This window comes from Falco naumanni, chromosome Z (genome assembly GCF_017639655.2).
Source record: "Falco naumanni isolate bFalNau1 chromosome Z, bFalNau1.pat, whole genome shotgun sequence".
Lineage (NCBI taxonomy): Eukaryota > Metazoa > Chordata > Aves > Falconiformes > Falconidae > Falco > Falco naumanni.
The window spans coordinates 72,453,282-72,471,373 of record NC_054080.1 but is presented as its reverse complement, the minus strand read 5'-3'; the positions used below and the strand labels follow the sequence as shown (position 1 = coordinate 72,471,373).

At 35.8% G+C, this 18,092-nt stretch overlaps 1 protein-coding gene across 7 annotated transcripts in view; it reads left to right on the top strand.

The window, feature by feature from the left end:
- NIPBL (NIPBL cohesin loading factor) overlaps positions 1–18,092 on the top strand; it is a 152,169-nt gene that overhangs the window by 61,755 nt on the left and 72,322 nt on the right. For 6 of the 7 annotated variants that reach the window (XM_040579224.1, XM_040579223.1, XM_040579218.1 and 3 more), the window contains 4 exons: positions 435–586; positions 1,624–1,784; positions 5,673–5,766; positions 15,292–15,924. In XM_040579224.1, the coding sequence (XP_040435158.1) occupies positions 435–586; positions 1,624–1,784; positions 5,673–5,766; positions 15,292–15,924 (1,040 nt within the window). The remainder of the gene's footprint in view (positions 1–434; positions 587–1,623; positions 1,785–5,672; positions 5,767–15,291; positions 15,925–18,092) is intronic. The other variant, XM_040579220.1, reaches the window with a different exon arrangement.

The following is an 18,092-nucleotide window of genomic DNA, read 5'->3' as shown; positions in this document are numbered from 1 at the left end:
GAAATCTTACTGGAAAAATCATGTTCAGAGTAGATGGCTTCTTGTTAATCCTAGTGACCTAGTTGTTAATTAAAACTTAGCTGTCACTTTCACTCAGACTTCTAAGGATTAACTTTTAGAAATTGCAGGCCTAATTTTAGTCCATATTTGTGTCATTGCATCCTTTCTGTAGGTGGAGGTCTTTTGAATGTTTTTATTCTGTTCTTTACTTTTACTAATGCAGTACCTAAGCTGTGACTCTCAAGTAATAATTGAAGTCGGGAAGGTATTGATAACTTAAAATCCTGCTTTGAGGGAGATTCGCGATTGTGTTGGAATTTTGTGTCTTAAAGAAGTTGTAGTGTTCTGAATGTATAATATTCCAAAAGAAATCATAAATGTATCTGAATTTGCTTTTCTAAATTTTAAAAACTTCTTTTGAATTTTATTTTTAGCCGGTTTGTGCCACCACAGACAAGCTCTGGGAACAGATTTTTGGCACAACAGAACAGTCCAGTGCCTAGTCCATATGCTCCTCAAAGCCCTGCAGGATACATGCCATATTCACATCCTCCAAGTTATACACCACATCCTCAGATGCAGCAAGGTAGGTCTTTGTTTGTTTTATTCTCCTATCTCATATCAGCTTTACCTTCATGTGTATGTTTCATGGCTTTCTAATTTCTCGGAAGGAGTCACATGCGTAATGCAAATCTTTGAGTTGGCAGATATGCTTAAGCTTTGCTTTCTTGACTGTACAGAGTTGTATTATGTACAGTGTGTATTATGTATTATGTAAGGGAAGGAGAAAAGAAAACACATGCTTGTGTTGTATTGCTCCCCTATGTACACCCATTTTGCATAGCTGTCATATATACTTGACAACAGAAAAAAACTAAAACAAACCAAAGACTGACTTGTTAGCTATGGCCAAAATGTATCTGTACTAGCAAAAAACCTTGTTTTTGCCAATATAATTTGAGTTTTGCTGTCAGCTTATTTAGCCTTACCAAACCTTTGTAATGTGGACTACATTAATTCTAAGTTAGCTAGAATTACGCTAAAGTTATGCAGTATCTAGCAAAGTTGGCCTTCAGAATGAATAGATTTCTTTGTTCTTCCTTTTTCTAAAACCAATCTTGAACAACATGAACACCGTTAAAAGTATCTAGATATTTTTTTTCTTGGTAAGTAGAATTCTCATTGGATTCTTTTAAATCATTTGTTCTTAAAGTTTAACATTGTGATATACACAGCTGTTCTGTATGTAATGCTCTGTGTCTTGTGAATACCTTGGAAGTTGCTGAATGTAGTGAATACAAATTATATAGAGGAAAACAAAATTTTCTGTAACCAGTACAAATATGATATTGACAAATTAGGATAGATGTGGAGAAAAACTTGGCTGATCTGTACATGGAATTTAGTTTTTAAATCCTCTTGAAAATTAAAATCTGAAATACCTGATTTTATTCAAGGTATTTGTGGCAAAACAATTGAATCAAAAAGTTGGATTCTTTTCCAGATTCTAGACCTCTTGCAACCAGCTCATATCCACTGTTATGGTGTTTTCTCTGGAACTTCTTAAGAGTTAACGAACGTGTGAATATATCAGTATAGTTATTTATATTTTTTGTGTTTCAGCTTCAGTATCCAGTCCCATTGTCACAGCTGGGATGCGGAATCTCCATGAAAATAAAGTATCAAGTCAGTTGTCTGGAAATTCAGCTAATCATCATGCTGATAATTCTAGACATGGCTCAAATGAAGACTACCTACAGATGGTGCACAGACTAAGTAGTGATGTATGTTATCTAAATCAGTTTATTATGATGAAGCAAATATTTACTATGATAAAACAAGTATGTGTTTAGCTGCCTTAGAAGTCAGATCTTTTACTATGTTGTTGGTGTATAAAACCAATGAAAATATACTTCAATTTCAGATGTGTACACTCAACCATACAAGTTTAATATGTGCGTATTAGTTTTTCCTAGATCTCTTTTTCCTTTGGAACAGTTTGAAATGTTCATTCTGATGAAATTAGAAAAAGTAAAAAATCTTCACATAATCTCATATTTGAGTTTATTTTAAAGAAATGGTAGAGTGTCTCTGCAATTACTGTAGCAGTATGGTGATGCAAGCAATACTAGATTCTAAGTAGTTGTATTGACCACTTGCCTGAGAAAGAAAAATTAACTGTTAGACTTGACATATTTGAATAGTCTGGTGGGTAACACAGCAGTGTTGTCAAAGGCAAGAATTCCTATGGACTTTTTCTCTTATTGGTCTGTTATGTACTTTTATGTCATGGTTTCTTAAGTTTTCCCTTAGTAACACTATTTCATGTGTGTAAAATTCCTTCTGAAAGATTCCTTGAATCTAAAGGAAGAAAAACCCAACTTTATCCCACATTTTTTTGAACCAGATTAGTTTTCTTCTTAATGAGCATGTCATCCTATGGATGAAGGTTGTTGGGATTCTTTACAGGTTTGACACACAGCTTTCTTAAAGGGCGTGAGAGAGAGTGAGTGCAGGAGTGTACACCTTACAACAACCATTGGTGACTGGTTTTATTAGTCTTTCTTTTTATAAATGCAAGAATTATGCTGATTAAGAATGTTAACTAAGTAGTAGTATCTCAAACTACTGTTGTAGTGAAGGAATCTTGCCATAATACAGTTGTCAGATGTTTCTCTCAGTCTCTGATTCAGCAATGCTAATTCTTCAAAATAGGAAGCTGTTCTTGGCATTAAACATATATATCCCCCAACTATGTTCAAGGTAGGCCATCAGGATAATTTTGGTTTTAAGACAGTATTTTTGGAAAACTTTATTATTAGGATAATCAATTTCATAATTTTAAACAGAAAGTATTTAAAAATATTTGTATCTAAATTTGTGATCCAAGCAATGCAACCACATCCTAGTTCATCAAAACTTAGAAATGAAACTTTCAAAACAGACAATGAAAACATAAAGCATACCCTCATTGATTGGTTTAATTTGAGAAATAGTGAATGTAGAAAGTACTAAATGTTGTAAACTTGCACTTCTGTCCCTTTGTGCATATTGTTAACATAGCATGTGTTACATTTATTTGTAATTACACCTTTAAATGCTGATTTTAGTAGCAGTAGCTATGATGCAGAAAACAGTTTGAAGAACTGGAACTAAAGTTTTGCATCTACGTATGAATAATAAGCTTCATCATAATCATAATGTTGCAGCTTTTTCAAAAGCCATGTGACCTTTGGCAAAGATAGTTAATAATGAGGATTATTAAATAATAAAATTCAAAAACTTCATTTTTTATTCTTTTTCTTAGTGTTAGGATTTTTATTGCTTTAAAAAATGTGAATAGTTACAGGATATTGTGATTTTGTGATATATGATTCTACAAAATCAGCAGGTACACCTTTAAAGGCTCACTACACATGCAGTCAGTGACGATTGGTAGGTTTGAGAGCTTTCCTGGAATGTAAGTTTGTGCTTACATATCACCATTTGATGAAGCACTGAACTAGGAGACTATAAATGAGCACTTCTGAAAGTTTGTCATCTATGGTAGGAATGGCATATGTACCTGTAGGTAGTCTGTTCAGTTAATTCAATAGAAGTTGCCTTTGCCTATTCCCTTGGTAGTCATAGGCAGAGGACCACTCCTGCCCTAATAAAACATATATACTAATAAGTTACTAAGCTGTTTGTTCAATTTTTTTGTTTTGTTGTGTTTTTTTTTTTTTTAAGATTTATTACCAATTAAAGATAAGTCAGGTTTGAAAAAAATCAGCTCCATAATTTCAGTGTGGTGGATAAATGAGTAACTCATCAGGAAATTAATTCACTTTGACTTACAATAAAAACATGTAAGTTTAAGATATAGTTCTTTCTTTTGCAATGAATCTGAATATTAGATTTCTTTGCACACAAGGCTGTCCTTGCATAAGGCAACAACTTTTGCAAGCCCTGTTGCAAGAATAAGCGTAGTTAATAGCACGGCATGAGTTTCAGATGCATTGTGCTGTGCGAGGTGAAAAAAACAACGAATAGAACTGTTTTCTAAGTGTCCGTGCATCATTAAAGTGATGGAATCTGGTTTCTCATGGATTTATGTTCTTTGACTTGTAAGCACCTTCAGTGCATAAATGTTATACTCTTTTTTTCCCTTTCCCTAAGCAATGTCAACTATGCCCTCACAAGATGTAATGTGTATGCTGTCTAATCTATGCCTATGCACGTGGAAATTTGCTGTTTGGCCATTGTCAGAGGGAGCGCCTACTTGCCCGTCAATGCAGGCTCTATTTCTTTGAAATCGTTTGACTTTCTAACTTACTACTGGCTGCTGATTTTTTTTTTCCATACATATGTGTAAACTGTAATTACAGTTGAGCCTTCTAATGTTTTTTTAAGTGGGTTGAAACTGGTCAAAAGGATAAAAGGTATTTATCAGGCAGATAATTCAGGTTTGAATAAATAAAAAGTTATATATAAGATCTGTCCCTATTCAGATACCTCAAGAGGAGCCACCTTAGAATATTAGCTACTGTAATAACCAATTTAATTAGGAAACAGATTAAGTAACCTTAGAACTTCTTTGGAGACTTCCTTTGTATGACTTTGCTCTTTAAAAAAGAATGACTTCTTGCAGTTTTTTCATAATTATAGAAATTGTTTTTTCATAGATATAGGGATTGTTAGTTTTTTCTTTCCCAAAGCATTCCTATAGGTGTCCTATAAAAAACTGTGCTAAAGATGGGAAGTACTGTTCTATAGAAGTTTAGACCTAGTTAGAGCATTGAGTGAATGAGTATACTTGTGACCAGCAGAGGGGTCCATGATAGCAGTAAAAAACTTGTCAAACATTAAAGGAGACTTTGAATAGTGGGTTTCGTAAAGTTGGAGTATGGACATAATTACATTGTGATTAGTATTAAATTATGATGAAGTTTTTCAGAATTTATGAATTCCATTGACGCAGGTTATTCCATGCAAAACTGAGAAGACAGAACTTTTTTGCCATGTTGGGGAAGTACTTCATATTGCCATTGAGTTCTTTCCTATCTAACTGTTCAGACAGACAAATAACAAGTTAAAAATCACTCCAGTTATGTTTTACATGAGACTGTCTCCGTGGCTGCTATGCAAGTGCTGGAGTTTTTGTTCAGTCCTGGTGTGTGTATGCTGGGGGATTTAAATACAAAGTGTTAATTTGTTTAGCTCGGACAGTAAGATGGCATTCTAGATCAGCTTTAAGTGTAGGTTAAGTGAAAAAAATGGCGATTGTTTGAAAAAATCTACATTTTGTGCTCAGTTTCTTTCAGGTGATACTATATAGAGATCATGTATCTGCTTCTCAGTTCTACTATGAATGCTTGCAACGAAAACATTCTAAATGGAATCTTAGCATAAACCAAATGTGCTTAGCTAGAAAACATGTGCATAGATTTATTTTTGTGTTCATGTTCTGGTTATAGATTCTTCTTTGGGCTGATTGTGCTTTAGAATATTGCCTATACAGTCATCTAATGGCAGTCTAAATTACAAAGATTTTTATGTAAATAAGTATTTTTCTAATACTTGTTGTATGCTTTTTTGTCCAGTCCATTTTATCAGTATATGCACTAGTTTCAGTCTTTATTTTATGAAGTGTTCATGTTCATAATGTTAATTTTTTATCATTGTCACTGTAGGATGGCGATCCCTCAATAAGGAATGCTGCATCTTTTTCCTTGAGGTCACCACAGTCAGTCTGCTCTCCAGCTGGAAGTGATGGAACCCTTAAAGGTAGTCTACTAGTCATATCTATTGATGTTTTTTTTCCAAATTTTAAAGAACAGGAACCCAAAAGATGTATTTAGTTATTCCTCCTGACTTCTGTACTCAAATAGTACTAGAGAGCGTATCACGTTCTGGATACAAAATAGTTTCAGCCCTGATCCAGAAGCAGTTTCTGAAGGTCCAAAAACTGACTAATCATCCTTCAAAACAAAGCACAAATTCATGGAGGACAGAAGGATTTAAAATCCTTTCCAGTATGAGGATTAAATTCTTTATAAGAATGGTTTCAGTTGCTCCACATAAGAAGTGGTTTAAAGGCAGCATTACGAGTATTGAACTCTCAACTAGCACAAAAGTGTTTTAATGCAACATTTGTCCTAATTGCAAACATGAAATTTTTAAAACATGAAATTAAAAGTAGTTCAGTGAATGCGATACATGTAGCATAAGGGAAGCCTGAAAGGAAAGAATAGGGTGAACTGTCAGTCACTTGAGAGGGAACAGGAAAAATAACTGCTCCAAATAGTTCTTTATGCTAAGATCTGGAATACCTTCTGCTGTTTTTAATATTATCCCTAAGAAGCAACAATTGAGACTTAGTAAGGTAGGGGTTTGGGCATATTATTGCTAATTTTCTTTTTCAGTGCTTATGTATTTATTTGGCAATAGTAGGATGATGCAAAAGTGCTTTCTGCTTTTTAGTTGTGAAACAAAATTAGGTCTTTTCTGAATGGTCAGGTTAGGTGGAGAGGGAGAACAGGTGATGCGGGACATTCCAGAGAAGGTGAAGGTGTTGGCCTTGTGCAGCCTGGGTAAGAGGTATCTTTGACAAGGGTGGACCTTAGAACAGCCTTCCCATGCATATCAGGAGATTATCAGGAAGGCTTGAGTCGGTCTTTTCAGTATTGTGGAGGAAGGATGACATACAGTGGGCTAAAACTGAAATGGTAGGTTCTAAATAGGTCTAAGGAAAAACATCTGAGCATTGGAAAAGGTTGCCTGTATAAACTGTGCATTTTCTGTCCTTGGAGGTTTTTTTTCGAGATCTGGCTGGGTAAAGCCCTGCATAATGTGGCCTTGCTCACCCTGCTTTGAGCATGAGGATGGACTAAAGACCTCCTCAAGTCCCTTCTTAATTATCCTATGGTCCTGTGACTGCTAAATGGTCTCTGTGGTTCATCTTCTGTAGGTATCTACTGTGTTAAACAGTGACAGAAAAAATGTGGCTGAAGTGGCAGGTGAGAAGTACGTGTACAGCATGCCAGCAGCATCAGTATTTCAGGAGGTCTTGTGTTAAAGGACTTATTGTAAGACTTGTGTAAATGGCGAAAACTGAATGTGGTTGTGTTTGTTGAGCTTATCAGTTTAACAGCATTGTGAATCTAAGCTACTTCTGCTCAGATACGTGATTACCACTCAGCCAGAATATTTGAATATTTTTTGATTAAAGTTGCTGCTGTTTCAATTGGCTGTCTCAGAACCCCATTTTGAAGGGATACCTTTTCAGATTATTTCTGAAAACAATCTAATTGTACACTTCAGATTGTAGTGTTTCATCACTAGAGGGGCTGAAACAGTACAGGAGGAGCTTTTTGATTTATTTACCTGTGTTAGCTTTACTTTTCCCATTGATAAAGCACACAACTGAAATACTGTTACTAGTGGTGCTACCATTTCTCCTTCTTAAAGAGATTAGTAAACCCTGATTGAGAGAACTAGTTCTTGATGCTGCAAGAATCTTGCCAGACATTTATTTCGTCTACTCTCGTAATTTAGAAATGCATGGAAAGAGGTGTGGATAATTACAGTGTTACTTAAAGTGTGGGATCCCTGACAGTGAGTTCTTGGCTTATGATTTGGAGTGAAAGTTGTGCTGGAATTTTCCAGTCGTGACCAAACGGAAAGTATCTATGCTGAGCTTTTTGTTGCTACTCTCATTAGCCCTTGAAAGTTTGCGGACAGGTCACAAAATTTGATAAAGAAAATGAGCAAAATACTTAGTTGTTTGTTCAGGAGGACAAAAAGAATGGCACTAGACATCGTCGGTCCAGAGAGACACCTCAGGAAGGAGGTTACAATATCTAAGCTTTCTTGTGTAACATAGAAACTTGAGGCAGCTACTGAAGGCATGGGTACAGACTGAATTTCTGTAGTTTTTGCATGGAAGTAGCAAGGACTTCTGGAGACTTGGAGAATGTTATTGGACAGTCTTGAGTTACTTCAAGACTGAATGTAGCTGTCTGACAGAATCTGAATGAGAAAGAAGTTTTGTTTGCAAGTCAGGCAAATATTTGAGAGATGTCAGAAGTTATATTCATTATTTTGGTTCCTTATTCAGTTAATTCAGTGGAGTAAAACTGTGTGTTACAGAAATCTTTGCTTCGTTTCTGCTTCAGTAAAGGTACCAGAGTAGCTCAAGTTTTATGCAGAAGTTGTAGGCGGGTCTTTATCCCTTATTTTTTATGTAAATTTTATATTTGTAACTGTGCAAACAGAGTAATGGTTCTGCTTTCATGCTATCATCTGTTATGTATACTTTCTTTAAAAATTCATTTATGTGAATTCCTCTAGGAAGAATTAACATAGAGTATTTTCCTTTTGTTGATCTCGTAAAATACTCTGTGGTTTCCATTATCTAGGATTGGTTACTCATCAAAATCTTTTATCCATTTGTTCTGCTTTCCCACTGCTCTGGAACCTCAGAAAAGTTTGGGTTTTTTTTAAAGACAACTTCTAATGATCTGTGTAAAGGAAAGTCTTCCTCAACATTTTTAGTCCATTGCTTTGCAAAAAGAAGAGTTCATATCATTTGCAGTCCTGTTTCCATATAGTTTCCTAAACTCCTGGAAAAACATCTGTATGGACTAGCAACAACCCTTATGAAACTATATAATTTTGCATTCTTTTCCAGAAATAGTTTGTATTCCACGCAGAAATTGTTAATGGGTGTTTGATTATTTTCTGACTAATTTGGAAAGATTACTTCTATTTTCTTAGCGATTTGTAAGAGTTATCCCTCTACACTTGGTCTCTGAATGTATAGTGGGTGGCAAGAAGAATTGGGAATCTTCTCAAATCTGTAGTACAGACTTTCGTGCTCTTAAAGGTACTTACCTTTAAGAAAAATATTGTCTTACCCTCTGTCTTTCAAAAGGAAGGTGGAAGAAATTTAATCAAAGATTTTTTTCTGACAGGGCCAAAATAAACTTTAATTCTTGTTTCTTCCTTCAAGTCTTAACTTTTTACACAAGGATGCTTCTGAATACTGCAGTTCTAAGCTAGAACAGCCAAAGCTGAGTTTTTCATAAGCCATTTGAAGCTCTGAAGAAAGCGATGGGACTTTTCCCTGAAAACTAATGAAAGAATATGTGGACAGTGAATGTGTCCCTAAAAACCTCCCAAACGTATGTTCTTCTTTATCTCATATGCTGTCTCTTTAAACTTGAATTTTAAATTAGGTTAAGCTCTTTGAAACAAATGTCAAAATTGTCTGTTAATCAAAATAAGTAATATATCCTTTGCATCTAGTACAAAACTTAGGGAGGATTCCCAGGGGAAGATTCTGTGATTTTAGAAAATACAGCAGGAAAGGACTTGGAGGGCTTCCCATCAGAAGATGGAATTCAGCTCTCATGTTGAATAATGTGTATCAGTATCACTCCCAATAACTTCCAACAGTATCACTCCCAATAATTTAAAAAAAAAAAAACAGCTTGGGGGTTTTTTTGTTAAAATGTCAGTAATGGAGCTTCATCACTCTTGCCATACAACCTGTTCAGATTCTTAGTGCTAGAAAGCTTTTCACGTAATGCTGAGCCTGAATCATTTTTGTTGCAGTTAGAAGTGACACTTCTTGACTTCTTTCCAATGGACAAGAAAAACAATTTACATACTTTTTTTTTTTTTTTGGTGGTCATTTAGATATCAAAGAGCATTATCATGTCTTGCACTAATCTAATCTTCCACAGGCTGACCAGCACAGTTTCTTTCATCTTGACATAAGTCAATCATAATTTCTCAACTTCCACTTGTCTTTGATGTTTTTATCTGAATCCTAATTGTTCTGCATTTGTCTTGATGTTGCACTGTCCTACGTTGTAGATACAACTCTATTTGAAGACTTAGAAGGATGAGTAGTCAGAGAAGTACTGTAGACAGCTTTGCATGATACTGCTGTTGTATACGAGAGTATAGCTGCTCTTTGTTGATAACTTAGATGTATACTGCAAGTTGTTTTAAACATATTGCTGTCTGTCCATAGAGCTTATCTATCTTCATCTTGTGTTGTTATAATTTCTCTTTCTCAGATGAATAAAAGATTTGTGCTTCTTCTCACTGAAGTTCTTTTGTTTCAAAAAGTTAATCAAATTAGTCATGAAGATTATGATTTTTGATTCTGTTTTTAAAAGCAGTTGTGGGCCTCTCTCTCAGAGACTTAACACCAAAAACTGTTGTGATGTTTAGATTAATAAAATACTCTCTAATGCTGTTACATGAGAAGTTATTAATGACAAGTACTTGAAACTACTGTTCTTAAGACAGTGCTCTGGAAAGCTGCACTTGTTCACCTATGTGTTTATGAACAGTTTTGCAGTAGGATATACTGAAAACTTACAGTGTTTTTGTCTAGATCATACTTCCTCAGCTTGTTAGTGAAATTGTTATGAGAAGCTATATAGAAAGCCATGCTAAAGTCCAGATACGGCATTCGGTTCTCTTCAATCCACAAGACCTGCTGTTTTGTGGAATAAAATTATTTTGATTTGATGATATTTATTCTTAACAAACTCACTTTGGAATACTACCTCTTTATTATCTCAGTCCTTATAAAGAAATTGTTCTTTGAGTATGTATTTAAATCATACAGACGATGTGTAATACTCTGGGCTGTCCTTTGCCATCCTTTTGAAGGGACTGTTTTTCCCTTTTTGAGTCTGCTGGAGGTACAGATTCTCAAGATGATTATTAACAATTCTGACATTGGTTTAACCAGAGTTCCATGCTGCATTTGTCTGATCCCATTTTCATGAAACTAATCCGTTTATGTGGAAGTGATAAATAGGATCATGTTAAAACAGGGGTCCTCAAACTACAGCCCGCGGGCCGGATACAGCCCCCAGGGTTCTCAATCCACCCCTGGTATTTACAGACCCCCCCACCCCACCCCCGCCGGGGGTTGTGGAGGGGAACCAAGCAGCCGCAGATGGCTGCCTGCCACTTCATCCACGAGCCGGCCCCTGTTTAAAACATTTGAGGAGTCCTGTATTACAAAATGAAACGCTTCTATTTACATTTTGTAACTGCAGTCTTTTAAATTGTTTGGCAGTAGTGTATTCCTCAGGTTCTGTTATATGCAGGTTCTTAGCATTTCCAACAGACAAAAATCAGTATGAATGGAGTATGGATGCTCTGGTTCTCTTCTTCTCCAGCTTCTATTTTTAGGAACTTATTTACAGTATAGTTACTTAGATGTGAAATCTAATAATCCACACGTAGCACATATGCATTCCTTACAGCCTGTCTTTCTAAAGACTTTTCTAGTAAAAGATCTGGAATGCTGTGTCCAGGTTTGTACAGTAATTTGGTACCCACTTAAATAATGTTCCTGGAGTCTCGAGGATTACTTTGCTCTGGATTTAAAAAGGTGTGGCACTCCTGAGCTTTCTCTCCAATGTGTTATGAACCAAGTATTAGACATTAGTCTTCATTTGTTCACTATCAGGTTTTTTCTAGCTTTCATGCATATAGAATGATACCTCTGGCAAAAGAGAATGTAGGATAGTGAAAGACTCTCTGTCAACATCTGGGAACCTTTACCTGCCAGGGTGTTAAAGGAATATGGAGATACTGTTTTGAGCGACTCTTTGGAAGTTGTTATTGTACAAGTGGAAAGCTAATAATTCTTTAAAATTCTGTAAGATGTCTAAATCTGAAGTTCCTGGTAACCTTAATAGCTGTTGTTTAACCATGTGGATCACAACAGAGAGCGTGATCAGTGTTGGTGCATCAGCTTTGAAAGGCAAGTGGCCTTTTTCTCTGAAAATGCTAAGAGATGATCAGAGAAAGTAACATGAATACTTAAATAAGATGCAAGTACTGTGGCGCACTTAGAAAGTGCGCAGACAAAACCATAACATGGGCATGCCAGTGGTGTGTGCAGTCTCCTGGACAGAAGCTAATTCTTTGCAGCCCAAGTTACTGATGCACAGTGAGCAAGTGAAGTCATTCCAGGGCTAAACAAACAAAAAATGTGTTTGAAATTTTACATTTTTAAGAAGGCTAAGTCATTGTCAGTGCAGTGCATTTTATAGTTGCTTGCACTATAAAGGATTTGAGAAGAAATCAGTCACGAGTCATAGAAAAAAAGTGGTTTAAAATGGCTACAGCCTTTGATAAAACTTCTCCCATACTCAGTGCCATCTACCACTAGGAACTGGTACAGAAACCAGTTAATATAAAGAACCAGTCCCGGGATTGTCATGTGTGGTCAGGATGGCTGTTACTGGAAGACCGTGGAGGTATTGTTGGTGGGTGTATTTGTTCTCTGTAGAGGCCTTATTTTGTATTGATGTTACCTGCTTCTTAGCTACATTCAACGTTACCTGGTTGACCATCAGTATTTGCACTTCAGTAATGATACAATGACTTCCCCAAATTGGCAGAGAATCTCTTTGTCTCACAAGTTCTACATATGCCTGCTATATAAAAGGAGATTGCATAGTTCTTTTCCTGGTATTATGGAAGATCAACTACAGAAACAGATACTTTTTTTCCTCCTGAATTACTGTACAGCCCTAGAATTAGACTCAAAAGCTGATGTATTTCTGTGTTCTCAAAGAATAATCTGAAATTCAGTTCATTCCCAAAGATCATTTCTGAAGAGCATCATATTATTTATTTGCTACATTGACAGCATTTTGTAGAACAAACCTTTTAAATCTTGGAATCTCTACTAGTTCAGCAAACAGGCTATAACTGTCTGTGTATTCTTTCCACAGAAACATTTCTTCTGTTATCAACAAGTCTTGTGTAAGAGCTTTGTTCTCAGACATACAATGGCTTAAGCCTTCTCCCATAGGAAATACTGCAAACTGACTTCAGTAGTAATAGGCACAAATCTCTCCATGTAATGGGTAATGTTGTCAGAACTCTAAGCATGAAACAGAATGTGATACTTGTTCAACGTGTGATACTTGTTCAAAACTGCTAATGTCTGTGGTAGAGTGAAACTGTTCCAGTTCATCTTTTTCAACTTCTTTTCACCTCAATACATAGGCATTGTAGCTTCTAGGCCTCCTTGTTGCCAGAGGCTTAACCATCATTAACCTCAGAAATATGTGAAGTTATTGCCAGAACGTGTACTCTTAAAATGCAGCTTATAGGCCTTGCTGTCAACACTTCTCAGGAATTTCCTTCAGGAGGAAGATACTTTGAAATACCTATTTGTAGTGCTGCCTAGGAGAGGAAAAACTTTACTTTTGTTTCTTCATTTACTGCTGGATTCTAAGTATGTTCAATGGAATGCATTGAAATCCTTCTGACCTCCTCAAGTCTACCCAAAGATAAAACCACCACCTTATCCATTGCTGCAGTGTTATTTTTCAGCATGACAAATACCAAATCAGAATAATCTTGTCATATTTACATAGAAGTTTAGGACAATAGAGAATCATATCTGTGTCATCTATTTGAAGGGTAACTGTGAAAAACAATAAAATGTTCCATTGTTGCAATTCAGAAGTATTCGTTTAAGAGATAATTCAAGAGTAAGATATCAGTAAGATCTCTTTGAGAAGTTTTGAGCTGCCTCTAGTGTTTGTAGAAATGAAAATGCATCTTGTATTTCCTGAGTGGTAGTCATTACCATAAAAAAAATCAGTAGCTAATGATTTCTCCTGTACATTACGCTAAGACATTCTTGTAAATTAGCAAAAGAGACAGTAATTGTGTTGGTGAAAAGCAAGTGAGAGTTCTTCATAGGGTGTAGCCAGGACTTCAGTACTGGTGGTTGAGTGTGGTGTCTAATTTGAGGAGGGCAAGTGGAGTAGTGGAAAGATTCTGAAAATCAGAATGAGTTAAAACAGGGCTTCCCAGCATTTATGGGCATTATTGGCAGAATATGGAGTTGTTGCTGGTGGTCAAGATGGAGTAAGATGAAACCCATTTCATATTCTGCTCTCTACATACAGAAGTTACAGGACTTACCACAGAATGTACTAGAGAGAGAAAGTAAGTATAGCAGTCTGTGCAAAAAAGTCATCAGTAAAGGCTCACCTTTCATGTGAGCCGAAGCTTTGCTAGAGGTATCCATTCTTTTTCATCTGCAGGTCAGTACATTGCTTAATGATTCTTAGTATTTTTAAAATATCTGGTAGAAATTTAAGCTGCAGAATAAAGCTGCTTTCTTGGATAGTGGTGCTTCTTGACTGAAGCACATGGGGACCTGTATCCCAGTTAGTTTTTGATTATTCTTAGAGGTACTGACCTATGATATCCTGAAACAGAATGACTAATAATAATGTCAGTCACTGCTTTCTGAAGATCAGTGTTCTCCAGTGGAATCTGATAAATGTTTGCTTTAATGATGGGACTGACCCTATTGGTCCAGCCAATAGGCCTTTCACCCCCTTCTCCCTCCAGTATTCCTTTTTAAGCCAGAAATTATAGCTCAAATGTCTAATTGAGACAGGTTGAAAAGCTTCTGTGTTATTCAAAGCTTTTTTCTGGGCTGACAGTTACAGGGAGTTGGTTTAATTTGTATGTGGTTAATTGGAGAATGTTTTTAATTAAAAATATCTTATTTTAGTAATTTCTCTAGATACACTTAATGCCTGGGATAAGTACATACAGAAGTAAATATTCACACTTAAAAAAAAAAGGGGGGGGGGCAGGGGGGGCTGGTAGAAAAAGCCTTAAGACAGTAAGTGTTTTCTAGATAGTAGTGATTGGGGAATATTGGAACAAGTTTACCTAAATTAAAATAAAAACATAAATAAAAAGAAAGAAAGGAAAAAGAGTTTAACATGTATTGTCAGAATCAAAGTTAAAGAGGTTGTGTATGTTTTGAATTTTTTTAAAAAAATTTAAAATTAAAGTGTGGCTGAAACAGCTAATGCCTATACACTGATCGTGAACTCTTCATCACTGGACCTTATTAAGAATCTTTTTGATCTTTTCTTTTTCTATAGCCAACTTACTTTCACTGACCATTTTCTAATAGTTGATATTCTGAACCTGCAGGTACTATTTTTATTTATTCTTTTTTGGTGGTGGGTTGTTTTTTTTTTGTTCCATCTTTTCTGAAGTGATCACTTCTCTACCTGCAGTGGACTGCTAAAATTCCCAGGAAATTCACTGCAGCTGTCTGGATTACATCTTGATCTAGGAATGATGTGCTTCCTGCCAATCTTATTTGGACCTTTTGTGAACACAGATATATGTAGAAATACACATTAAAATTATGTAGGTTATATGTTTTTATATAAACATGAAACAACATAACTGTTCAGTTTTTCTGAATTATTATTCTAGGATCAAGACAACCTTTAATCCAACAGTCTCAGCCTCCACCTTATTCATCACCTAGAGATGTTCCCCCAGACATATTGTTAGATTCTCCAGAAAGAAAGCAAAAGAAACAAAAGAAAATGAAGTTAGGCAAGGATGAAAAAGACCAGACTGAAAAAGCTGCAATGTATGATATCATTAGTTCTCCTTCCAAGGACTCCACTAAGCTTACATTAAGACTCTCTCGTGTAAGATCTTCGGATATGGACCAGCAGGATGATATGCTTTCTGGTTTGGAAAACAGCAGTGTGTCAGAGGGTGATATTCCTTTTAATGTGCAGTACCCAGGACAGACTTCTAAAACACCCGTTACTCCACAGGATGTTAACCGCCCACTAAACGCTGCTCAGTGTTTGCCGCAGCACGAACAGACAGCTTTCCTTCAGGCACAACAAGTGCCTGTTTTACAACAGAACACTTCAGTTGCTGCAAAACAACCTCAAACTCCTGTGGTACAGACACAGCAACAGGTTTCGCAACAAGGAACTATAACGTCATATGATGAAGTAGAATTGGATGCATTGGCTGAAATTGAGCGGATAGAACGTGAATCAGCTATTGAAAGGGAGCGATTTTCAAAAGAAGTGCAAGATAAAGGTAAAAGGATTGTGTGTTTGTATACACTATATATATTATATAAATATATATATGCATATAAACCCCATATATATATATATATATTTTTATATATATATATATACACACATAAAAACCTCCTGTCATTGTCACATAGTTCAATTCTGTTTACTCAGTGTAGGTTCTTCTGTGACGTTCATCTCCATTCCCCTCCAACAATGAACTGTAATATCTCATATATGCGTATTTGTAATATTCAGTATTCTTTATTTGGGGTCTTAATGAATGGAAAGTGAAGTTCTCCTGTTTGAGAATCCTTTTTAAGCTACTCTTTTTTTGAACCATGAGACTGAATGAAGTACAATTGACATTGTTTATAGTTCCTAAAATCCCAGCAGTACCATAAGTCAAAATTCGTAATAAATTTTGGTAGTTGAATTATTAATTAACTACCCATGTTGCCTAATTTAAGAAAATGCAGGAAAACTCTTTTATCCTATTTGTATTTGTACCCACATTTGAACATAATGTAAAGGAGGTGTTAGATTAAAATCACATCTGTTCTTTTAAGGGCAGTGTAATGATTGGGTAACTTAACACTACTATGTTGTCTCTAATGTTTGTTCAGCTGGATATTCATTACTATGTAGGTATTACAAGCTTTAGAGAACTACCATATATCTGTACGGTCTCTAGCACAGAACCAGGTGAGCCTCAGAAATGTTTTCATTTCAGTAGAAGTACTGGTTGTCTTAACTGATTTCATTGAATCTATCCTTCTTGGGTTTTTTGTTTTGGTTTGGTTTTTCTGTTGTTAACTGGTTTGAAGGTCTTAGGCTTCAGAAGTCCCAAAAGTAGATGCAAAACTCTGATGTAAATCTTGAAGATAAAATGTATTTTATAAATAAGATAGCAATATTTTAACACAAATATTTTCCAGAAGCTTCCTCTGTATTGTGTTTAGCTTCTGAGAAAAAAAATCTTTTATAGTATAATGCTAATTTATTAGGTGCTGCTAAGAAAAATATTGTAGAGTGGAATACAATGCAAATTCTGATTTTGGAAGTTCATAGGTGAAAATGGTCAGTTTTGGACATACTTGTGTCAATGCAATTGAATTTTCATACAGTTTGGGTCTTTAACCAGCAGAAAAAGCACAATTTTTCTCCCTATTCAAAGATAATTTTTTTCCTGTTTTTAAAGATGCTGGGAAGGAGGGGGACATCAAGGAGAGAAAGAGTTCATGTGTGCATGTGTTTGTAGATGCGGTTGTTGAAATTACTAAAGGGTTTAACTTCTTAGATACTTCTTATTTGGCAACTAAATCAAATCTTTTTAGGTGACTTGTTTGTGAATATACGGAGAAAATGTGTGCTCACCTCGATCTTTACTGTCTAATTTTAATTTAATGAAATGGGGGTTTTGTTAATTTGCTTAAGTATCTTCTACTAATTTTAAATTTATTGATGGAGAGCTTGTGCTTTGTCTCCTAATACTTCAAAAGCCACTTTTATATCCACACGCTTCAAGTAGAATCTCTAGCACATTTTAGGTGAGAAGCATCTGGAAAAATACGTTGTATTTTTGATAGTGCACAGCAGTCTTCCAGCACTTACAGCAAGATTGAAACACACTTTCTCTTTTGTTCTAGCTTTCAGGAAATGTTGAGCATTAGTTACAAAGTTTGTTTACTGTAAATACATAGCCACAGGCACGCTGTGGTTTGTTTCTTCTGAGGAAAGGAGTGATATTTATAGAATGTGATCTCTGCCCTTCACCACTGCTCAATAACCATCTTCCCAAAAAGGGATTCCAGCCTTATGCTTCCCTTCTACCTGCATCCTCTGGCAGGTCTAAGTTCTTCCTGAGTTCCTGCAGTTGCTATGAGTCGGGTGCAAGAATCACTGCCCCATATTGGGACAAATAATCACTGTTTATTCACTGGTGGTAAGTTGCCCATATGCTAGGACAGCAGTTCTTTTCACTTTGGCTGCTGAGGTTTCACCTGTGAATGAATAGTATTGAGTGGAAGGCTTTTTAGCAATCTTGGGACAGATTTCCTGAAAAGCTGTTACCTTGGAGAAATATGGTTCTTTCTTTTTGGTAATGCTTTTGCTGTTGCTTTTAAGTTTGTAGTATGTCTACAAGTTGGTAAGACTCTGGGATTGTTAGTTATGCTGTTGGTTTGG